This window comes from Gorilla gorilla, chromosome 2, assembly GCF_029281585.2.
Source record: "Gorilla gorilla gorilla isolate KB3781 chromosome 2, NHGRI_mGorGor1-v2.1_pri, whole genome shotgun sequence".
NCBI classification, from domain to species: domain Eukaryota; kingdom Metazoa; phylum Chordata; class Mammalia; order Primates; family Hominidae; genus Gorilla; species Gorilla gorilla.
In genome coordinates this window covers 194,052,224-194,077,213 of record NC_086017.1, presented here as the reverse complement: position 1 = coordinate 194,077,213, position 24,990 = coordinate 194,052,224, and the positions used below count along the sequence as shown (strand labels likewise).

General features: G+C 43.5%; 1 protein-coding gene across 3 annotated transcripts in view; it reads left to right on the top strand.

Annotated features, from left to right (window-relative positions):
* Positions 1-5,793: 5,793 nt before the first annotated feature.
* The window catches only part of DCUN1D1 (defective in cullin neddylation 1 domain containing 1), a 43,057-nt gene continuing 23,860 nt past the window's right edge, over positions 5,794-24,990 (top strand). Inside the window, exon 1 of one of the 3 annotated variants that reach the window (XM_019024573.4) lies at positions 5,794-5,934. Coding sequence is in view for 1 of the 3 variants with exons in the window: in XM_031009509.3 (XP_030865369.1) it covers positions 11,297-11,299 (3 nt within the window). In the remaining 2 variants the exon portion in view is untranslated. Of the gene's footprint in view, positions 5,935-11,063; positions 11,300-11,666; positions 11,711-24,990 lie in introns of those variants that run through there. The other 2 variants (XM_031009509.3, XM_019024574.4) reach the window with 2 other exon arrangements.

The following is a 24,990-nucleotide window of genomic DNA, read 5'->3' as shown; positions in this document are numbered from 1 at the left end:
AAAATGTTATAGTTTTAGCTCTTATATTTTGGTCTCTGTTCTATTTTTTGGTTAAATTTTTTGGTATGTGATAGGTTTGGATCTGTGTCCTTGCCCAAATCTCATGCCAAATTATAATCCCCGGTGTTGGAGGTGGGGACTGGTGGGTGGTGATTAAATCATGTTGGGGGGGTTTCCCCTTTGGTGATGATGATAGTAAGTTCTCGTGAGATCTGGTTGTTTAAACGTGTTTCGCACCTCCCCACACTGCTTGGTTCTGCTCCTGTCATGTAAGGCACCTGCTCCCAGTTTGCCTTCTGCCATGAGGAAAAGTTTCCTGAGGCCTCTTCAGAAGCAGAAGCCGTCATGCTTCCTGTACAGCCTGCAGAACCATGAGCCAATTAATCCTCTTTTCTTTGTAAATTACCCAGTCTTTACAGCAGTATGAGAATGGACTAATACTCTATGGTACAAAATAAAGTCTAAATTTAGTCTTTTAAATAAGATTATCCAGTTATTCCAGCACCGTTTGTTGAATAGACTATCCTTCCCCTCATTGAATTGTCTTGATGCCTTTATTGAAAATCAATTGACCACAAATATAAAGGTTTATTTCTGGATTCTCAATTATTTCCAATTAATCTATGTCTATTTTTGTATTTTTAGTAGAGACGGGGTTTCACCGTGTTAGCCAGGATGGTCTTGATCTCCTGACCTCGTGATCTGCCTGCCTCGGCCTCCCAAAGTGCTGGGATTACAGGTGTGATGCCAGGACTATAGTGTTTTATTATAGATTTACAGTAAGGTTTGAAATCAGCAAACGTAAGTCCTTGAGCTTTGTTACCCTTTTCCAAAGTTGTTTTGCTATTCCATGTAAATTTTAGGACAAAACTTCTCTTTTTACTGCCAGATAGGGAAATTGACGCTCAAAGAAGGAAGGGATGAGTTGCCCATATGGTGACAGCCAAATTGGAAGCCAGTCTCTTAGTCCATGACTCTTTCATGTAACCCATAGGCCTTTTTCAAAAGTTTCAAAGCTGATGTCATGCCTCAGTTTTTAAGTTATATAAAAATAAAACAAACTGGCCGGGTGCAGTGGCTCACGCCTGTAATCCTAGCACTTTGGGAGGCTGAGGCGGGTGGATCACGAGGTCAAGAGTTCAAGACCAGCCTGGCCAAGATGGTAAAACCCCATCTCTACTAAAAATACAAAAATTACCCAGGCATGGTGGCAGGCACCTGTAATCCCAGCTACTCGGGAGGCTGGGGCAGAGAATTGCTTGAACCTGGAAGCCGGAGGTTGCAGTGAGCAGAGATCACGCCACTGCACTTCCAGCCTGGGCAACAAGAGTGAAACTCCATCTCAAATAAATAAATAAAAATTAAATTAAAAATAAATAAAACAAACTGTAAAAAAATATCAAGGGGTTTGAACTTCAAATAATGTAGAGATCACATTGTGGGGGGAAAATTCCAACTACGGTGAAGTTACAAGGTTATGGTTATCAATATTATCCATTACTTCTTTGAAAAATCATCCCGCTGGGCACAGTGGCTCACGCCTGTAATCCCAGCACTTTGGGAGGCCGAGGCAGGTGGATCACGAGGTCACGAGATCGAGACCATCCTGGCTAACACAGTGAAACCCCGTCTCTACTAAAAATACAAAAAATTAGCCGGACGTGGTGGTGGGTGCCTGTAGTCCCAGCTACTCGGGAGGCTGAGGCAGGAGAATGGCGTGAACCCGGGAGGCGGGGCTTGCAGTGAGCCGAGATGGCGCCACTGCACTCCAGCCTGGGCGACAGAGCAAGACTCCATCTCAAAAAAAAAAAGAAAAAGAAAAAGAAAAATCATCCATCTGAAGGATTGGGATCAACTCGTAGATCCTTCTCAGGCACAAAAACAAGCAACCCAACAAAACACCTGGCTCATTGGTGGTGAACTAGGAAGCTGGGCTCTGTGCCATACACTTCACCCAAGGTATATTGCTCTGTCACACTTGCACAGGCTGAGTGAGGGATTCTCTTACACATTTCACAGCTATGCTATTACTCTGTAGGGCTGTATCCTATCGATCAAGAATGAAAATAATCCCTTCCTCCCTCTTAACCCCTCCCAAGTGGTGGCAGTTGTTTCCAGCTAGACCTGATCTGCCTATTGTGCTGTCACCAACACCTCCCCAGAGCTCACCCTGGCAGGCTTGACATGGGTCTTCCTGCCTCCTTCCTCTCTCCTCAGCTCCCATCCCGTGCATCTCCCTTCTGTGGCCAGGCTGTCCACAAAATTATTTTGCTTCAATGTGGTGATCTGTGGCCACAGCATTTTCCTCTCTTTTATACTTTTGGTCAATTAAGAGCTGCTATGTTACATTTTATCTCTATTCTCTTTTTTTTTTTTTTTTTTTGAGATGGAGTCTTGCTCTATAGCCCAGGCTGGAGTGCAGTGGCACAATCTCAGCTCACTGCAACCTCTGCCTCCAGGGTTCAAGTGATTCTCCTGCTTCAGCGTCCTGAGTAGCTGGGATTACAGGAGTGTGCCACCACGCTCAGCTAATTTTTGTATTTTTAGTAGAGACAGGGTTTCACCATGTTGGTCAGGCTGGTCTTGAACTACTGACCTCTTGATCCACCCACCTCGGCCTCCCAAAGTGCTGGGATTACAGGCGTGAGCCACCGTGCTGGGCCACATTTGATCTCTAAAGACCTTTGCCCTGTCATCTCCCTGCCCAAATACCCTGAAGGAGTCTCTCTGACACCCCACAACAGATTAAGCTGTCTGGACTGCACCTTTATTTGCGTGTGTGTGTGCGTGTGTGTGTCTGTGTTACCTTTAGATTCCTTCATTGATTTCTTTCTTTTTTTTTTTTTTGAGATGCAGTCTCACTCTGTTGCCCAAGTTGGAGTGCAGTGGCACAATCTCGGTTCACTTCAAGCTCTGCTTCCCGGGTTCATGCCATTCTCCTGCCTCAGCCTCCCGAGTAGCTGGGACTACAGGCGCCCGCCCCCACGCCCAGCTAATTTTTTATATTTTTAGTACAGACGGGGTTTCACTGTGTTAGCCAGGATGGTCTTGATCTCCTGACCTCGTGATCCGCCTGCCTCAGCCTCCCAAAGTGCTGGGATTACAGGCGTGAGCCACTGCGCCCGGCTGTTTTTTTTTTTTTTTTTGAGACGGAGTCTCACACTGTTGCCCAGGCTGGAGTGCAGTGGCGTGATCTTGGCTCACTGTAACCTCCGCCTCCCAGGTTCAAGCGATTCTCCTGCCTCAGCCTCTCAAGTAGCTGGGATTACAGGCGCCTGCCATCTCACCCAGCTAATTTTTTAAAATTTTTATTTCTAGTAGAGGTGGGGTTTCACTATGTTGGCCAGTCTGGTCTTGAACGCCTGACCTCATGATCCACCTGCCTCGGCCTCCCAAAGTGCTGGGATTACAGGCATGAGCCACCGTGCCCAGCCCGTTCATTGATTTCTTTTGGTGCATACATTCTCAAAATGCTCATCTCACAGTATTAACATTTTGTTATTTTTATTGTTTTTTTTTCTCTTTCACAGTGCTATAGGCTAACCTGACCCCGATACTAACCTTTTTTGGTTTTATAATATTTGCACAAAAACCTTCCCTTTCTCCAAACTCTTCTCTCTTCATCCATCCCAAATAATTTCTTTTAAAAGTGTGACGTATCACGAAAGAAATGGAGAAAATGACATTTCCTTATTTACTGTGTGCCCCACAAAAAACATCTCGAAACTCTAAAGTGCTTGTGAAATGTGTTTCTGGGTTTCATATGTCTTATTTTGATTGAAAAATCCCTGTGCAGAAATCACATTGAACAGGATAACATGTTCAGGGTCAAGCAAATTACAAATGCTTGGAAGATTTTACAAATGTGTATAAGTGGTTTTCCTAGTGTGCTACATACACTGAAAACATTTATCCAAGAGATATTTATTTTTTAAGAATAATTATTTCCCCTTACCACATGCTTTTTTTCCAATTGAACTATGCTAACTTTCTAAATACTAAATATTTCTGTGCTTACTCTTGGTTATATATAAATATTTCAGGTTTGTTTCGGTTTTTACTTATTTCTTGAAGGTTAGAGTACTATTACTCTCAATTGTTGAGCATCCACTCCAGCACAGCCACTGCTGAGGCACATGCTGGTCAATATGGTAGCCACTACCAAATGAGGCAACTGAACACTTGAAATATGGCTAGTCCAAATTCAGGTATACGTTAGGCATAATATACACATCAAATTTCAAAGACATACTTTGAAAAAAGAATGTAATATATGTCATTGATATTTTATATTGAGCACATGTTGAAATGCTGATATTTTGGATATCTTGGGTTAAATAAGATGCTAGAAACAGGCCCGGTGCGGTGGCTCATGCTTGTAATCCCAGCACTTTGGGAGGCCGAGGCGGGCAGATCACTTGAGGTCAGAGTTTGAGACCAGCCTGGCCAATATGGCGAAACCCCTTCTCTACTAAGAATACAGAAATTAGCCGGGCGTGTTGGTGGGCGCCTGTAATCCCAGCTACTTGGGAGGCTGAGGCAGGAGAATCACTTGAACCTGAGAGGCGGAGTTTGCAGCGAGCTGAGACCGAGCCACTGCACTCCAGCCTGGGCAACAGAGCGAGACAGTGTCTCAAATATTTAAAAAAAAAAAAGAGACGCTGGAAACAAAACAGGTGAAGCCTGTTGTTTCTTTTTACATTTATTTTACATTTGCTAGTTTATTTTTTTTGAAACCGAGTTTTGCTCTTCCACCCAGGCTGGAGCAAAGTGGTATGATCTTGGCTCAATGCAACCTCCGCCCTCTGGGTTCAAGCGATTCTCCTGCCTCAGCCTCCTGAGTAGCTGGGATTATAGGCACCCGCCACCATGCCTGGCTCATTTTTTGTATTTTTAGTAGAGACAGTGTTTCGCCATGTTGGCCAGGCTGGTCTCAAACTCCTGACCTTGAGTGATCCACCAGCCTCGGCCTCCCAAAGTGCTAGGATTACAGACGTGAGCCACCGCGCCCAGCCCATTTGCTAGTTTATTTAAAGTATATAATAAAGGATACAAAAGACAATTTAGATGAAGAGAAGCACAGGGCAAGGCATTGTGGGAGGAGGAACAGAGCTTCCATGTGCCGTCTGGGGTGACGCTCTGCAGGCACCTCCACGTGTTCAGCAATCAGGATGCTCCTTACTTTGTAAAATGTCACTAAAAGGAAAGGTAAACTTTCTTATTTGCCCTGCATTTGTGACTTGCATCATATTTGTCAGACAGTGCTGGTCTCAGCACTTCATATATTTAGAGTGAATGAATGAGTGAAAAAATGCAACTGGCTATACTTTTTCTGATCTTTGAGGGCAGCTCACAATAGTCTACCAGGAAGGAATCAAACAAAGTTACGGTTTGACAGAAATTTATTGTAATTCAACTCAATCTCATTTTGTAATTGAGAATGCTGAGGCTCAGGGATATGTTCATGCTTTATATACTATCCACGGAATAGACAGGAAAGCGGTGGGTGATTCAATACCAGCATCCCTCTGTCATCATCGGTGGAAAATGTCTCAGTGAGGATTTCCAAAAGTGTCCAGGGACAAACGTCCAGGATTCTAGAGGACCCTCTACCTTGCTACCTGTGGAACTGGATCACTCATTATGGTTTTAATGAATTCATTCTCTGCAATTGACCGGAGCTGTCAAGGACAAACACCCCAGGCTGAGCCTTGGTCTCATCTAGGAGTGGCCAAGCTGGGGTGGGCAGGGCGGTCCAGGGTAGACAGTCTGGGACAGTGGGACATTGTGACATCATCATTGGTGGTCTTGGACAGTTTCTCATTGCTGGGTCTCCACTCCTAGCTGTTACTGCAAGTCCATGCCTCTACCATGAGGGTGGAGGAGTTAAAATCAACAGATCCACATGTACCTTGAGGTGACAGACTGGCTCTGGTGAATATTCCCATTTTCATTTTTAGAAGGTGGACCCACTGGAATACTGCTTTTGTTGGTTCTTTTGTATGAAAGGAGTACTGGTGCCCAATTTCCTAGGGATGGTTCCTGAGGTGTACCCCTTCGTTCTGATAAGAATCCCTCTTATAATGGTTCTTATTTATTTACTTTTAACTTTATTTTTTATTTTCTGAGACAGAGTTTCGCTCTTGTTGCCCAGGCTGAAGTGCAATGGCGCGATCTTGGCTCACCACAACCTCCGCCTCCCGGGTTCAAGCGATTCTCCTGCCTCAGCCTCTCAAGTAGCTGGGATTACAGGCATGTGCCACTACACCCAGCTAATTTTGTATTTTTAGTAGAGACAGGGTTTTTCCATGTTAGTCAGGCTGGGTCACGAACTCCCGACCTCAGGTGATCCGCCCGCCTCGGCCTCCCAAAGTGCTGGGATTACAGGTGTGAGCCACCAAGTCCGGCCTTAGCATGGTTCTTAATGTGGAGGAAAGAGGCCCAGGCAGTCATTCCTTTGGTATCACCAGTAACACTGGGGGGTGAGCCAAAAGGTTCTTCTGCTTTTAGCCTCCACTCTGGTAAGTTTGGTATGAGCTTTGGAACCGTGGCTTTCATGTTAGGCTTCCTGTGGCTTCACTAGGGCCCACTCTGACTGAGGCCTAATCCTGTCTGCTTTACCCTTTAAAAAATGGTTATAATTCTGAATTCGTAAGATCTAAACGCCATGTTTTACTGAAAACAAAATAGGTTCCATCAGTCAATTGCATTTACCCTTATGTATTCATAAATCAGCAAGCTTGAATCCAATAAGGACATTAGTGTAAATGTTGGGCAAAATTGAGAGCACCCAAGTTAAGTGTGGGAGGGTGGTGGCTGTGTATCTCAGACTAGTGGCTTTGAACTGTGTCTGTGTGTAGTTTACCCTGCAGGCTTAATTTTAGCTAGATGAACTACCAGAAATGTTAGCAATCTGTCTTTTCAGATTACTTCTGCTCTTTCTGCTAAAGACAGATTCTAGAAGTATGAAATCTTTACTTTTACATGTTTCTTTGAGCAGAACTGCAACTATTTTATCAGTGAATATTATGTCTTAATATGAATTTTTAAGCTTTTGTGGCAGGAAGTATTTACGTATTTATGAGCACTATATTAATTTTTTCATTGTTTTAGGTATACAGTGAGAGGGAGTGTGTGTGTATGTGTTGGGGGTGGCAGGGTAGAGAGAGGTGGAGAGATAGAGAGACAAGATAGTCAATTTTGGCTAGATGTTTCCATCTTATTTCTTATTATTGTACTGAGATTGTTGCTATGGAAAATAGTCATTAGAACTCCTGTACTTGAAAAAACTCAAAGCCTTAACTTAAATATTTGAAACATGACAAAAAAAGTAATATGAGAATATTAGTTAATATTATTTTGTTAAATACTGTAATTTATACTTTATCTTCAGGATGCTTTTCCATTTAAAAAATATTCAGGACAATTTTAACAAATATGTTTATCTCACCCAATCATGATGATTGAGTAATAATTCTCCATTTCACATTCAGTACTGTAGCCAGGAAGTACAGTAATGGATACAGTTGCTACTACATTTACCATCTGACCATATGGTATAACATACATCTGCCAAGGAGAACAAGCATTCCTTTACAATAACAAACAATATAGGCACTGTCTTAAGACAGACATCAGTTACATATCTCTTTCTTTTCATTAATTTATCCCACTGTGACTATGTAGCACATATATGTCAGGCACTCACTTTGACACTGAAAACTCAAAGAATTGTGCAACCAGGTCTCTGACCTTAAGCAGTGCAGTCTGGCAGGGGAGATGGTCATGTTGGCAAATGCTTATCATATGAATGTCATAAGCGTAACAAAAGTATATGTAAGGTGTGGGGAGAAACTTGCCTAACTGCTGGAATCCAAGGATCAGGTCAGGAGACAATCATAGAGAAGATGGTCTTTGAGTTGAGTACTGAGATCTTGGTGGGAAATATAATGTGGTAATCAAGAGAATAGACTAACCAGATAGCCAGACTATCAGGTTTCAAATCCTAGCTCTGCTACTTGCTAGCTAGGGAATCTCTTTTTTTTTTTTCTTTGAGGTGGAATCTCATTCTTCTTGCCCAGGCTGGAGTGCAGTGGCGCGATCTCAGCTCACTGCAACCTCTGCCTCCAGGGTTCAAGCGATTCTCCTGCCTCAGCCTCCTGACTAGCTGGGATTGCAGGCATGCACAACCATGCCCGGTTAATTTTAGTAGAGATGGGATTTCGCCATGTTGGCCAGGCTGGTCTCGAACTCCTGAACTTAAGTTATCTGCCCGCCTTGGCCTCCCCAAGTGCTGGGATTACAGGCGTGAGCCACTGCGCCTGGCCTAGCTAGGGAATCTTAGGCATATTATTTAATCTCTCTGTGCTTCCGTTTTCCCCTTTGTAGGATGGGCGTAATAGCTGGGCATGCTCATAGGGTAGAAGTGAGGATTATATGAGTTAGTATGTGTCGCAGGGAGGATTACATAAATTAGTATGTGTCATGGGCTCAGTCAGTATTAGCTAGGAGGCCAGGGATAGGAGAATTGGAGAAAGCAAGGAAACATGCAGAGGTATGGCAGTCTTGGTTTGTGAAAACTGAAATATGAAGTGCATTTGGGTGGAGGGTGGTGGAAAATGGCAATGGGAATGGATAGATCAGAGGAGAGAACTTTAATGCCATTCCAGAGGCTCATGCTTATACAGCTCTTGGAGAATTTTACGGACAAATTCACATTTGCATTATAGAAAGACAACTATGGAGCAGTGGAGAAGGAGTAGAGGCTGGAAGATTAGGTAAGAAGTTACTGATGAGGAGAGATGATAAAGAATTGGCTGGCCAGGCGCGGTGGCTCACGCCTGTGATCCCAGTACTTTGGGAGACCGAGGTGGGGCAGATCATGAGGTCAGGAGTTCGAGACCAGCCTGACAAACATGGCGAAACCCTGTCTCTATTAAAAATGCAAAAAGTAGCTGGGCATGGTGGCACACACCTGTAATCCCAGCTACTCGGGGGGCTGAGACAGGAGAATCGCTTGAACCTGGGAGGCGGAGGTTGCAGTGAGCTGAGATTGCGCCATTGTACTCCAGCCTGGGTGACAGAACTAGACTCCATCTCAAAAACAAAACAAACAAAAAAATACAACAACAACAAAAAGAATTGGCTAAGAAATAGAAGGCAGGGTGCAGATTTAAAAGTCATTTAGGAGGGAAAACTGGTGAGATGCGGAGTAAGGGGATGAGGCAGGAAGAGTGGTGGATGATTCTTAGATTTCTAGTTTGGATGATTTGATAAAAGGCAGGAGGAAAAGTGGGTTTGGGGATAAAGTTTTAGATTTGGTGAGCTTGATGGACCTGTGAAATGACCAGAATGAGTGTTTAGGCCTGTCACTTGGGGACTGGAAGTCAAGATTTGAGATTCCCCTTGATATGGGCAGTAGTTGACGTCGTGGGAATGTGAGTGACAGCGTAACACAGGCTGTATACAGAAGGACGTTCAGGAATGGTCAGGAAAGCCCAAATTGAGTACAGCCAGCAAAGGAGAGTGGTCAGAGTAAAGAGGAGATGCAGGAGAAGGTGGAGTCATGGAAAATGAACAGGAAATTCAAGGAGGAAGTGTTCAAACGCAGGCGAGAGGTCAATTAGAATAACTAAGGCCTGTACCTTGGTAGAGCTTAGGAAAACCCACAAACGATTATTTCAATGGAGTAGAACAGAGTGGAGTAAGAGATACAGTGAATCCTCCTCATTAACACCCTAGGTGTTATGTTAATACTTTAGGTCAAAAGCTAGGTGAATTCCTGGAGAACCTCCGTGGATGTAGTCCAGTTTCAGGCTTGCTGCATGAGGCAGATCTGGCTTCTCCTTGCAGGACTATTTACCCAGAGCCCAGCAAGGAGCTTGGCACATTCACATGCATTCTTTAAATATTGGGGGAAAGAATGGATGAACGGTTTGTGGCCGCCAGAAACCTGCCTTGGTACAGCGCTGGGCGCTCCCAGTACATGGCTAGCTCCAGGAAGTTAGGAGGCCTTTGGGAGTTACCAAATAAGTTTGTTGTTTTGGTAAGAACAAATTCATTAGTTACAGGGTTGATCTGGTCGTTTAATGCCTGTGCTGGTGATGATGGTGATAACGGGTCCACTCAGGTGGGTCCTGTTCTGAAACGTAGGTAAGCTCTTGGTACAGTTTCAGATGTGACTTTCTGAGTGAGTTTGCTTTCTTAGCTGTTTTATTTCCTTCCTGTGTGAAGGTGTCTTATCTCTCCAACTGGATACTACATTTCTGAAGGGCAAGGACCACTCACTCCACAGGAGTCTTCTGTCCTCCCTGCAGCACGAATTTGTCCACTTGATCCTCAGCTCAGAATGCTAGTGCTCCTCACGCTCAGCTGATTTAACGCCCAGGGCAGGTCACACCTGGACTGTCCGCCCTGCGTGACTAGACCCTCAGTGAAAAAATGTGTAGTTGCTTCCCGAAACTTATCCTGGGCCGGCCGAACTGAGGGGATACTGAGAGCTAGCAGTAGGCAGGCAACCTGGACTCCCGCAGCCCGGCCTTGGGTCCCAGTGCACCCCACCCCATCTCACTCTAGGGTTACCCCAACTGTCTCCCAGTTGACAGGTCTGGGGAGAGCCTGGGCCTCACTAATGGAGTGACAGCCACCGCAGGGGGGGACCAAGGTCTCCCCTGGGATGCCCACGCGAGGGAACTGATGTAGGTCTGATACTGAGATTGGGGAAAAAAAGAAGAAAACACGGGGCAGGAGGAGGTGTTTCCACTATCTTCTCCCTTTTTTTGATACTGATGGGGAGGGGAGGTCTGGGATGGATGAAGCTCCTCAACCATCCGTTTCAGCCGCCCCCAGCTGCTCAACTTATCCGCCGCCGCTCGTCCCCGCTTCCAGCCTGCGTAGACCCGGCCGTGGCCGTCCGGAAGGAACCGCGTAGGAAACGGAGGTGGGGTGTCCCCCGGCGCCCCCACCAGAGACCGCCCGGCGCGGCAGGAGGATGTCGGCGCGCGGAGGGCTTGCGTCGCCCGCCCCTCCCCCGCCGCGCCCCCCGCCCCCGCCCCCTCCCCCGCCCCCTCCCCGGGGGACCCCCGTGCCCGGGGGAAGCCCCGCGCGGGGCGCCCTCCGCCTGCCTCCGTCCCTCCGCCTCCCCGAGGCCAGGGGCTGCCTCCTCGGGCCGCGCCGGGCCGCCCCGCACTGCGCATGAGCGGGAGCCCGGCAAGCCCGTGAGAGGAGCCGCCGCCGCCGCCGCCGTCCATTCGCTGCGGAGCCGGAGGAGGAGGGGAGAGGCCTGGAGGACACCAACATGGTGAGGCACTGCGGCCGCCCGCCCGCCCTGCCGGCTGGGGGCCGGCGTTGCCGCGCACCCCCGCCCCGGCCGCCCTCCGTCCCGCGGCGACCCTGCAGCCCCGAGCCTCGGCCCGCGGCCTCCGTCCCGCTCCCAGGCGGGGGCTCTCCTGCCTGCCTCTCCCTTCCTCCTTCGCCCCTTCCCGCCCGGGCGCAGCCGCTACGCGAGAGCCGAGGAGGCGGAGCGGAGCCGGGCCTAGTCGGGAGCCCCGGGGAGTTTGGGGCGCGGGGAGCGGCCCCGGTGCCCTTTGCCGGGGCCCGGCGCGGGTGGGGGAGGCGTTGGGGCGGGGGGAGGGGAGGGGGCAACGGCCTTGCCCCTGCCCCTCTGCCGGCTCCATTGTGTCTGGTCGGGGACTGGGGTCTGGGGTTCCGGGTGAGTAGCCTCCCCCCGCCCCGAAGCCGGGGCTTCCCTCTCCGCCCGGCCGGGGAGAAGGAAAGACTTTCCCGGCGCGCCTCTCCCTCCTCCGCTCCCGGCTCCAATACCCCGCAAGTCTCCCAGGCAGTTTTGCTTGGGGCGGGGTATCAGCCCTTTTCCTTTCTCCATCACCTCTCGAGGCGTCCCATGCTTTTGGAGAAGGAGAGTTTCCCCGGCCAGTTGGTGGAGGTTATATTTACCTCTCTACTGAAAACATGGGAGACTGCTGAGCTTGGGGGAGGGGGTACGGAAGTGCAACCTGTTCTCATTTCATAAAATTAGGGAACACAGACTAGCGAGCGCCCTTTCGAGCACCTATTTTATTTGCTTGGGGGTGGGAGGAGTAATTGCTTTATTATAGTAGTTAAGGGCCATTTGTGATTTTTTAAAAAACAGTTTGTCAAGTTACTCTCCTTTTTTGTTTGGGGGGAAAAAAAAAGTCCTCCAGGCTTGCAGACCCTTGTGGTCGAGTTGTTTACTTTGGTAATTAAGTGCCTGACTCTGCTGGACGCTCTTCGCGTTTCAGAAGCGCTGTTTGGCATTGTACAGTCTGAGCGTGAGTTGAATTCCGTGCAGGTTACTGTATGAATAGTAAAAATGATATTGTTGTCCTTTTGCTCGTGGGGAACATAAAGGCCTCTTTGAGGAGGGTGTGTGTGCGCGCCTGTGTTAAGGGAATGCTCCAGTGTCTTTGTTTTTAGTTGGTCTTATTTTTGCTGAATGACACTTCTAGTCCCATCCTCCAGCTTGGCAGTATTTTGTTGTCATGTATGGATATATGGTTTAGTCTGACACATATTTAACATTTATGTTCTGTGGCAAGTTGTGTAGGAATTTACAGTTTGAATTGGTAAGAAAACTTTACTGTAAAGTGCAGGTTAATGTATAGATTAGTATTACAGTGTTCAGAGATCCAGCAGGCAGTCTAAACAGTTTCTAGTTTCTTAAGTATTTAGATGGTCATAGACATTACTCCTGAAGTTTCCAGACTCTTAGCATTTAGATGAGTATAGTAAGCTCGAAGTAATGACGTTAATTCCCTGGGAAACACTCAGCCACAGCTGAAAAGTGTGCTCTTCAGGATGGTCTCCAGATCCGCATCATCCCCTAGACAGTGGGGTCCCGGAAATACTCATCACCTGTTCAGGAATTCAGGCATCAAGTAGTTCATAGGAGAGTTCAGCTTGTAAGCTTCTATTCTTTTGGTTAATATTAAAATTAGCTAGTTTTGAAACTTAGCCATAACCCATGTAATTCTACCAGTGGTGACAAGATATTAATTTAAAACATATCCTGTGGCTGAACTCAGTTTATGTCATGAGAATTGTCGTGATATTCTCTGGTTTAGCTAACTCACCGTAGGGGCTGGGTACGGTGGCTCATGCCTGTAATCCCAGCACCCTGGGTCGCCGAAGCAGGAGGATTGCTTGAGAGCCTAGGAGTTTGAGACCAGCCTGGGCAACATAGTGAGACTCCATCCCAAGGAAAAAAAATAGCCAAGCATGCTGGTGCTAGCCTGTGGTTGCCCCTACTCCAGAGGATGAGGTGGGAGGATTACTTGAGCTGGGAGGTTGAAGCTGCTGTGAGCCCTGCCACTGCACCACTCCAGCCTGGCTAACAGACCTTGTCTCTTAAAAAAAAATAATAAGAAAGGAAAGAGACTCACCACTGGCCCTAATCGAAGTTAGGCAGTAAGAATTTTATAGTTAAGAAGTTGTTTCATTATAAAGTTATCTTACATATGTTTGTTTCTTCATGCAGTTTTGGGGCTGTGAGTTTTTTGGTGTCTGTAGCTGCAGCCCATTTCCAGAGCACATGTTATTGTCAGTTCTAGAGCAAACGTAAATGATGGGATATTTGAAATACTTTGTATAAGTAAAAAAGTTCTGTTAACTTCCTCCCTCCCCCCACACACAGACTAAAAACGACTCCAAAATTAGATAATATTCTGTTACTTTGGAACTTGTTTTTTGTTGTTTTTTTTTTTTTTTTTTTGAGATGGAGTTTTTGCTCTGTTGCCCAGGCTGGAGTGCAGTGGTGCAATCTTGGCTCACTGCAACCCGTACCTCCTGGGTTCAAGCGATTCTCCAGCCTAAGCCTCCCAAGTAGCTGGGATTATAGGTGCCCGCCAACATACCCGGCTGATTTTTGTATTTTTAGTAGAGACGAGGTTTCACTATGTTGACCAGGCTGGTCTCGAACTCTTGACTTCAGGTGATCCACCTGCCTCGGCCGCCCAAAGTGCTAGGATTACAGGCGTGAGCCACCACGCCAGCCTGAAACATATTTTTAAAAAGTGTTCGACTGAGTGCAATGGCTCATGCTTGTAATCCCAGCACTTTGGGAGGCCAAGGTGGGCGGATCACAAGGTCAAGAGTTTGAGACCAGCCTGGCCAATACGGTGAAACCCCGTCTCTACTAAAAATACAAAAATTAGCCAGGCGTGGTGGTGGGGGCCTGTAGTCTCAGCTACTCAGGAGGCTGAGGCAGGAGAATCACTGGAACCCAGAGGAGGAGGTTGCAGTGAGCCGAGATCGCGTCATTGCACTCCAGCCTGGGCGAGAGCGAGACTCCGTCTCAAAAAAAAAAAAGTGTTCAAAACGTGTGGGTTGTTTTATTTATAAGATGGCAGGATTGGACTTGATGGTTTCTAAAGTTTCATCCAGCATAGACATTTTATGATTCTAATGATTTTTAGACTCATAGCATCATAGAATTTTTAGACCTGAAATAGACTCAGAGATCATCTAATTACTCCTCCCCATTTTTACAGAAGAAGAAATTGAATATCAAGGAGGTTTTGAGGTTCAGGTTTGCAGGATTGTTGGTTGCAGAACTGAAACTATTTTCTCCTGGTCTACCATTTCCCCCAGTATTATCTGTTAACTCATATGAAATCCAGAAAATTACATTTGAAATTAAATCATATCCATCACTTAAACACAGGAAACCCCATGTTATTAATGAATATGTTAAATAACAGAATTCATATTAATGGGTGATCAATGATGTTAATGCCTATGTTTTCAATGGCTTTAAATATATATGAACTTTGAAATTTAAGATTATGTTGTCAACAAATACTAGAATTTGTAAATTCAAATGGATGTAGGTCTATTCAAGGTTGTCTTTTCATAACTTGTTGCACATTCTTTGCATGTCTACAAATAAAGGAGGTTATCAATTCTTTTCAATGATTATTATACGTCTGCTGTGTGCTAGAGATAGTGTTAGGCACTGGAGGGATGTATATATCACAGAAGAGACAAAAATCCTCACTCTGGTGAGGGGTACCTTTTAGTAGGGAGACATAAATAATAAACATAGTATATAGTTTTCTTCTTTACTGTGTTAGAAGGTGTTAAGTGCTGTGGGAGAAAGCAGTGTTAGGGAAGGGGATTGGGGGTGCTAGGGCATTGATGGAAGTAGGATTGCTAAATATCTGTATCACCAATGAGATAATTTTGAACAGAGTAGGGGATGAGGGAATAAGCCATGCAGAAATGTGGTAGAAATCTTGAGGAACAGTGAGACCAATGTGGCTGGAGCAGTGTGTGTGTGTGTGTGTGTATGTATGTATATGTGCATGTGTATATACAGGGGGTCGTTGGAGCAGATGAGGCCTAGGTGGCAAGGAGTGGGGGTAGGCATGGGTGGACACTGTAAGGATATTGGGCTTTTATCCTAGAGAAATGGAAATCCATTGAAGGATTCTGAGTGGTATGATATACCTTGTTTTTTTTGTTCGATAGTGTCCTGTGACAGTATTACAGATAATTATTTTTAAAAGCAGTTTTTTCAGAAGACCCTTATTACAGTTTTCTTTACCATGCAGCTTCTATGTACAGAGTTTTGAATTCTGTTTAAGATGACTGTCTAGTGTTCAGTAAAAACTAATGGATTATCAAGTATACCTAGCCACACTAGGGTTAATAAAAACACAACCAAACCTCTTTGATAGATTGTTGAATATGTTCTAGTGGTTTATATGTAGTTCAGTGACTATATGCAGAAAACTGGGCCTTTGGGGACAAAGAAAGGAAATTAACATTTATTGAGAAGTTACACTCTACTAGTCAGACAATTTACAATTGTCATTAATCTCCACTCCCACTTCTGAAATAGGCATTATTACTACTTTTTTTTTTTTTTTTTTTTTTTTTTTTTAGCATATCTGGGAATGAAGGCTTAGCGATTCTAAATGATTTCATGCTAGTATGTGGCAGAGCAGGGGTTAGGACCCTGGTCTCTGGTTCCACACTTTATCTCCCCCTGACCCTCACCTACTCCCATTTTTCTGGTTTTTTTTTTTTTTTTTAACCCAGCAAGCACTCCTTCAGTGTAGATGTGGAATCTTTGTTTAGTTTTACTCTGGTTTCTTCCTTGTCATGCTGAGTAATAGTGACCTAGTTGTTTCCATATCCAATCAAATGATCTGATGTAAACATTAAGTAATTGAAAAATTATAACTTTTGGTGCATATAGTAAGAAAGTTGGAGGTACAGTTAATTCTGTGTTAATTTTTGGCTGGGCGCGGTGGCTCACACCTGTAATCCCAGTACTTTGGGGGGCCGAGGCGGGCGGATCACAAGGTCAGGAGATCAAGACCATCCTGGCTAACACGGTGAAACCTCATCTCTGCTAAAAATACAAAAAATTAGCCGGGCGTGGTGGCGGGCGCCTGTAGTCCCAGCTACTCAGGAGGCTGAGGCAGGAGAATGGCGTGAACCCAGGAGGTGGAGCTTGCAGTGAGCCGAGGTCGCACCACTGCACTCCAGCCTGGGTGACAGAGCGGGACCCTGTCTCAAAAAAAAAAAAAAAAATTCTGTTTTCATTTTTTAAAAAAAGTTTTAAAAAAACAGGTCATTTGGGTCAAGTGGCTGCTTTGATTGTGCTCTTATAGATTGGGTCAAGCATAAGGAAAGTCTGGGAGAAAACTCCTTTTAAATTTCAGTATTAAGTTGTTCAATACTGTGTTTGCCATGAAATTTGATGAAGAGAAATAGTTCCAAATAGGATTCAGTTGCTTTGTGGACAGAAACAAGCTCTTGACTAATTTATATAGCCACTTTAGGTGTGCGCCCACCCCCACAAGAAAAAGCAAAACAGAAGGAAAAAAAATCACTGAAATAGTCTTTTATTACTTTATTGAATTTGTTTTATGTAATTAGTACCTAGTCACTGAGAGTGATTAGGCTGCTTGTCTGCATTATGGGATTTAGTTTTTTTTTTTTAAAGTCTTTTATACTTTTGAATCACTCAACACAGAGATAAGTTGCTGAAGTACACGGCCCATTCCCTTATTAGAGTATTTTCATTTTAATAAACATGTGGAGTGTTTATTCAGAGGATTCTAATACTTCCTGATTTAGGATTTGAGAAAATATCAAATATTAGAATTAGATTTTATTTTTCAAGGATCATTTATTCTGTCTGTGAAACAAATATAGTATGTTAGAACTTAACCATGGAATTTAAAAAATCTCATTTAATTTTTCATTTTTTGTGTGTTGTGTTTTTTTTTTGGCCTCAGTAATCTTTTGTTAATTTAAGATTACTTTAGAAAACAATGTTAAAGGAAAGTAAATTTAAATTAGCTACTTGGATTTCTTGTTAGAAGTTCAAGAAACAAGTTTGAGAGAATCAATTGCGATATGATGACTAATCCAGGTATTTTAAGATGGTTATTTTTTATTTATCATAATCAGAAATTAGCAAAAATAACTTTTGTTTTTTGTTTTTTTGAGACAGGGTCTCACTCTGTGTCGCGTAGGCTGGAGTGCAGTGGCGCGATCTCGGCTTACTGCAACCTCTGCCTCCTGGATTCAAATGATTCTCCTGCCTCAGCCTCCTGAGTAGCTGGGATTACAGACATGTGCCACCATGCCCGGCTAATTTTTGTATTTTTAGTAGAGACAGGGTTTCAGCATGTTGGCCAGGCTGGTCTCGAACTCCTGACCTCAAGTGATCCGCCCCTCTCAGCCTCCCAAAGGAGTGCATCTCCTAAAAGGCCGGGCGCGGCTGGCCTTTTGACTAGTAATTCTGAGGGGTGGAGAGAAAATCTTTTAAATTTTCATTAGTTGCCTACTTTTTAAAAACCTGTTAAGAAAAGTATACAAAAGTCTACAAAATCTATTTGAATCTTACAGATATACTTCTGAATTTTTTTTTTTTTTTTTTTTTTTTTTTTTTTGAGCCGGAGTTTTGCACTTGTCACCCAGGCTGGAGTGCAATGGCGCAATTTCAGCTCACTGCAGCCTCTGTCTCCGGGGTTCAAGTGATTCTCCTGCCTCAGCCTCCTGAGTAGCTGGGATTACAGGCGCATGCCACCATGCCCAGCTAATTTTTGTATTTTTAGTAGAGACGGGGTTTCACCATGTTGGCCAGGGTGGTCTCAATCTCTTGACCTCATGATCCGCCCGCCTTGGCCTCCCAAAGTGCTGGGATTATAGGCGTGAGCCACTGCACCCGGCCACTTCTGAATTTTTGAAAGGTAGATTGCCATAATATATCATTGTGCACAATAATTACGTAGTATGTATATCATTCCTGCTGGACTTAGTAGTACAGTAATACCCTCTTGTCTGTGATTTCACTTTGCTCGATTTCAGTTACCCACAATCAACTGGTGATCTGAAAATATTAATGAAAATTCCAGAAATAAACAGTTCATAAGTTTTAAATTGTGTGTTGTTCTGAGTTAGCATGATGAAATCTCATTGTTGCAGCCGTTGGTCATCCCTTTGTCCATCTTATTCATGCTGTATTCACTGCCCCCTGTTAGTCACTTAGTAGCTCTCTTAGTTATCAGGTCAAAAAAACATAGTGTATATGTGTATATATAGGGTTCTATACTATCTGTGTTTTCAGGCATCCACTGAAGTCTTGGAATGTTCCTCCCTCCCCCATGTGGGTAAGAGGGGACTAAAGTAATACAGAGCCCCCTCCTTTTTTTTGAGACGGAGTTGCGCTCTTCTTGCCCAGATTGGAGCGCAATGGTGTGATCTCCGCTCACCACAACCTCCGCTTCCCGGGTTCAAACAATTTTCCTGCCTCAGCCTCCTGAGTAGCTGGGATTACAGGCATGTGCCACCACGCCCGGCTAATTTTGTATTCTTAGTCGAGATGGGGTTTCTCCATGTTGATCAGGCTGGTCTCGGACTCCCAACCTCAGGTGATCCGCCCCCCTCTTGGCCTCCCAAAGTGCTGGGATTACAGGTGTGAGCCACTGCGCCCGGCCTCTTTTTTTTTTTTTTTTTGTTAAGACTGGGTGTTGCACTGTTGTTTAGGCTGGAGTTAGTGATGTGATCATGACTCATTGCAGCCTCAACTTTCTGGACTCAAGTGACCCTCCTGCCTCAGTCTCCTAAGTAGCTGGAACTACAGCTGTGCGCCACCAGATCTTGCTGTGTTGCCCAGGCTCGTCTTGAACTCTGGGCTCAAGCAGTTCTCCTCCCTCGACCTCCCAAAGTGCTGGGATTACAGGCGTGAGCTGCCTTGCTCAGCCTCAGCACCTCTTAAAAAGGAGTTAATTTCAAGAGTTATTCAAAGTGCAGGAAATTTAAGAATGAATGAATAATCGTTATCCATAAGCAATTATTTTAAACTTCAAATTATAAAAGAGTACTATGAGGGTTTTCTTCGTTTTGCTTAGTATTTGAAATTGTACATATTTCCATATATTTTCTGGCCATAACCTGTACAAGTCATTTGTATTTTCTCTGAGTTTCAAGTCTTCTCTTTGGAAAAGGGAACCCTGACTTAGAGTGCCCTGTGATTTTTTTTTTCAACCTGTGTACATTTAAAACTATAGATTATAGCCATCTGTTTTTAAAATAGACTGACAGGACTATAAATACATTTTTCTTTCTGTTGTATTGCTTGTCTTAAAAATAACTTATCCCCTTCCTTTTCTCCTTCTTACCCCCAACCAAAAAAAAAAAAAAAACCCTAAATAGAAGCTCCATCCCCAAATTATCTTTTTAGCTAGGTTGTGAGAGAATGCTTAATGGGGAATTTTTAGTTGGAATGCAAATCGTTCACATTTGACTACTTTTCCATTAAAATAGGTGAAGAACTATTGCTCACAATTTTCCTGCCTTCAACAGTCAGTGGTTGCACTTTTGCCCTTTTTGTTTTTCTTTTCACTTGAAGACAGTATGTAGTAAATGGCAAGGCTGCATGCCTTGAAACCAGGCACCAGGGTTTCATTCTGGCTTTGCTACTTTTTGAATAAGTAAATAAATGATGCTGAAAGTTTGGTTCCTCATTGGTAAAATGGAACCATCTTGCAGGATTAATAAGTACCTAGCACAGTGCCTGGCACACAGTAGAAGCTCAAATGTTAGTTGCTAGTTTTATTATAGCTGTTGTTTACCATTTAAATTTTTTTTTCTGGAGTTTTTTTTTTTTTTTTTTTATGATAGGGTCGCATGCCTTCTCTTGTCCAGACTGGAGTGCAGTGGTGCCATCATAGCTCACTGCAGCCTCTATCTCCCGGGCTCAAGTGATCCTCCCACCGCAGCCTCCCAAGTAGTTAGGACTCCAGGAATGCACCACCATGCCCGGCTACTTTTTTGTTGTTGCTAATTTTAATACAGATGAGGTCTTCCTGTGCTGCCCAGGCTGGTCTTGAACTCCTGAGCTCAAGTGTTCCTCTTGCCTTGGCCTCCCAAAGTGCTGGGAGTACAAGCCATGAGCCTACCACACCTGTCCATCTTTCTTCCTCTGTGGACTTCTGTGGAGTCCTTACCATGTGCTAGTTACAGTTCTAAGAGTTTAACCTGAATTGATTCATGTAACCTCAACACTCTGTTTACAGATGAAGAAATTGAAGCACAGAAAGATTAATTTTCCCAAAGTCATACAGCAATTAAGTGGCACCAGTAGAGTTAAAATCTTGACAGTCTGGTTTGAAAGTCTGCACTCTTCACTAGTGAATCATATTATATTGCCTCTGTACAGGTAGAAGGAAAGAGATAGAGCTACTCCTACCTAGATTCCTATTCTGACTTTCCTGGAGTAGAACTTTGTTTCTAGGTGAAAGTCTGCTCTGGGAGTTGTAGGTAGGCTCATTGGCTGAATTGATTTTTCCTGCACTTTTGACTTCGGACCTGTAGTCTATTGGAGGGCCTTTTGTGAGTGAGTGATTTTGGATATTGGTAATGTTTTGCTATGTCTGCTGAATACCGTGTATTATGTATGGAAAGTATGATCTTCTAAAGTTAAAACTAGCTCTTCTAAATTTCAGATGAAGTTAAACTGTCAATATGATAATTACATAACAACATACAGAGCTTTTAGTGAGAATTATAGGTGATAGGTAAATTATAGGTAAAAGTGTTTTGATTTTGAAAGCATTGACTTTTGTGAGCTAGATTCATCAAATCCTGAGATAACAAGAATTGAGTTAGAAAATTAATTCCTTTAAAAATATAAAGGCCTAAGTGTCTGTTTCTGGAGTTCAGGCTGAAATATAAACTTAAGGATGAGAAGGTAAAAATTCAAGATAATAGAAATAATAAAATGGATCTTATTTTTTTTGCTGTTAAAAAATCACTTATTAAAATTACTTCTATTTTGCAATTGTTAGGACTTAGTTGACTAGAAAGTCATTTTCCATGTTTGTTTTTCCTTGGGGAAATACTTTTAATGGGAAGACTTTTTAAACTTTATTATTTTTTCTTCAGATAAACTATTATTTAAAATGTGATTCTTAAATTTCTTTTTTTTTGGGGGGGATAAGATTTCGCTCTGTCACTGAGGCTGTAGTGCAGTGGCGCTATCATAGCTCACTGCAGCTTTGAACTCTTGGGCTCAAGTGATCCTCATCTTCCCACCTCGGCCTCCCATGTAGCTAGGACTATAGGTGTGTGCTACAACAACCAGCTAATTAAAAAAAATTTTTGTAGCGACAGTCTCATTGTGTTACCCAGGCCAGACTAGTCTTGAACTCCTGGCCTCAAATAGTCCCACTGCCTCCGCCTCCCAAAATGCTGGATTACGGGCGTGAGTTACTGCACCTGGCTGATTCTCTAATTCTTGAATTTCTTGGGTGAAAAAAATAATGCAAATATGCTAGATTTAGAATAAAACAATATGTGTTGATAACTTGGCATGTTATATTTTGGAAAGATGAACAAATAAATTCGTTTTACTGTTCAGATTATGACAGTATTTCTAATTTTGGTAATCTTTGATACCGTTGTAATTAGCTTTCTGTTACAAGAGATAGCATTTCTCCTCCCCCCTGCTTTTTTTTGCTGGAGTTAAAAAGCAAAATATATTCTGTTTTATGCATTTTACATCCTTACAACTATTGCATTTCTTTGAAAACTTGATAATATCTAGGTAGTTTTAACATTGGAATACTGAAGATTGTATTGCCTGATCTTATTTAATGATTACTCTAGTTTATTCCCTTTAAATAAGTATTTAAATAAATGGCATATATTACATTTGAGTGCTGAATCATTGTAGCTGTCACATGGTTTTGCTCTTGGGAAGTTCCCCACTGGGTTTGTAGTAGAAACAGAGAAAAAATCCATCTGTTTTTTCTTCCACCTCAATTTTCTATCCACCCTCTCATCCCCTATAAAATCATTCTTCTCTGGTTAGTCACCTTTTTCTCTTCCTTGTGTTGATAAAAATTTAAACCTTTGGTGCCATACTGTCAAAATCAGAACACTGCCTGGTACACCTGTGTGGCTTAGGAAAAGGGGATGGGAGTGTTACAGCTCCCCTAAATTGGTCAGGTATACTCCAGCTTTATTCTAGGATAGCCTTTGAGACTACAGAATTGAATTCCCTTAGTAGGGAATCAAATGTTACAATGTATTCTAGGAACAGAGAGCTGACAGAGAAGTGGTAAGAGTGCATTGTAAGTGTAAGAAGTGGAGGGTACTTACCAGACTTTATAGGAATGGGATTGTCAATATCACTAGGCTTAGCTGGAGTCCGTACTGTCAGTTCTTGGCCTAGTAGAACTCAGTAGCCTTTATGGTGTTGGAAATGGGTAGGTACACCCCGTTTCTTCAAATATGTTGATATTGCCCTATATAGTGGAAATTTATACCAAACCAGTTAAAATAGTTTACATTTGGCCTGGCACGGTGGCTCATGCCTGTAATCCCAGCACTTTGGGAGGCTGAGGCGGTTGGATCACCTGAGGTCAGGAGTTCAAGACCAGCCTAGGCAACATGGCAAAACCCCATCTCTACTAAAAATACAAAAATCAGCTGGGCGCGACAGTGCTTGCCTGTAATCCCAGCTACTCGGGAGGCTGAGGCAGGAGAATCGCTTGAGCCTGGGAGGTGGAGGTTGCAGTGAGCTGAGATGGCGCCACTGCATTTCAGCCTGGCAACAGAGCAAGACTCCGTCTCAAAAAAAAAAAAAAAAAAGTTTACATTTATATATATATATATCATTTATTACATAAACATTTTTCAAATAAGATATGACATGGAATTAATTCATTTGTATAATTTTGTTTTTAGTTGGTGTGGGTAAGACAGTTTTTTATCTTTGTTTCCCTGGTCTTCTATTATCTTACTTTTTGATAGGAATAGAATAGTAGAATGAATAGTTCTTTTTGGCTTGTAGAAATGACTTAAGCTATGATTTTTCCTTCCTTCCTTCAACAAAGGTGATTGACCCTGCAGGGAACAGAGCACTGGATTTAAAACTATATGATAAAACCCCAGATAAATCTGATTGTTTTGCCACTTCCAACTTTTAGGAGGATGGGGGGAAAGTTATGCCAATAAGTTATATCAGGTTTAATTAAAAAGTAATTTCCAGGCCAGGCACAGTGGCTCACTCCTGTAGTCCCAGCACTTTGGGAGGCTGAGGCAGGTGGATTGCTTGAGCCCGGGCGTTTGAGAACAGCCTGGGCAACATAGCGAGACCCTGTCTCTAAAAAAACAAAAAAACCTACGTAATTTCCAGGATATGGTCTGTGGTTGGTGTACTTGCAGGTTAATCTCCAACACTTCCTGCACCATTGTGCGGTGGTCACTGACAGTCACAGTGATCCTTTGGTACTTTATTCCTCAGAGGAGGATTAAAACATATGTTAGGGTACTCTGTCACTCAAGGGAGAAAGGTATACTAAGTTTTAAAATAAATTTCAGTAACAAAAGTTGGAATCAAAATGGTTTCCTTGTTAACTTTCATTTAAGCAAAATTAAATTAGGACAGTTCTCTTCCTTGGCATTTGATTTCATTGTGAGTTTGTTGTCATTGAACAGTAAATCTCAAGGAGGAGATAGTTTTCAAAAGGGAAGAATCCTAGACACTTGAGGGATGTGTTTTGCAATGGGATACGACTTATCTGATGTGCAGATGTTGTAGAGTTATTAGTGAAGTAGCAGAAGAGTAGTGAATTTATAGTTTCTTAATTTTAGTGGAGTACAGAGGTTGAGAGTTTAATCTGTAATCTTAACAGTAACATATTTACAAAGAGAGGAGTGTGGCTGACATCAGATTCTAGAGCATAGATATTTTTCATATTGCAAGAAAAAGGGAAATAGGGTTAGTTTTCATATTTGATTTTGCATAGTCTTGTTTTTACTGTGATCGGTAGAAGTATGTTGTAAAATCTCAAAAGCTATGTAAATATGTACAGCAAGCAGTATGATTTATGGAAAGATTACTCAGATTCATGAGACCTCTTTGTTCTTGTCTCATTTCTACTAATAACAACCTGAGTGATTTTTTTGAACAAATGCCTTAACCTTCTGGTTAAGGTTCTCTGATCTGTCTAATCTGGAAGTTGATGTTTACGATCTGTCTGTTTGGGCCAGATGAGGGAATCTGGGGCTCTCAAATGTGTTGCTTAAACCGCAGAAAAAATATATATATATATAGTTTTTTTTTTTTTGGAGACGAAGCCTCGCTCTTGTCCCCCAGGCTGGAGTGTGATGATGTGATCTTGGCTCACTGCAACCTCTGCCTCCCAGGTTCAAGCAGTTCTTCTGCCTCAGCCTCCCGAGTAGCTGGGATTACAGGCACCTGCCACCATGCCTGGCTAATTTTTGTATTTTTAGTAGAGACGGGGTTTCACCATGTTGGGCAGGCTGGTCTTGAACTCCTGACTTCAGGTGATCCGCCCGCCTGGGCCTCCCAAGGTGCTGGGATTACAGGCGTGAGCCACTGTGCCCAGCCAACCACAGAATATTGTGTCTATTCATGAGTACTTCACGTTTTCCCTCTTCATTTACAATAGTAGCTTAGGAAGA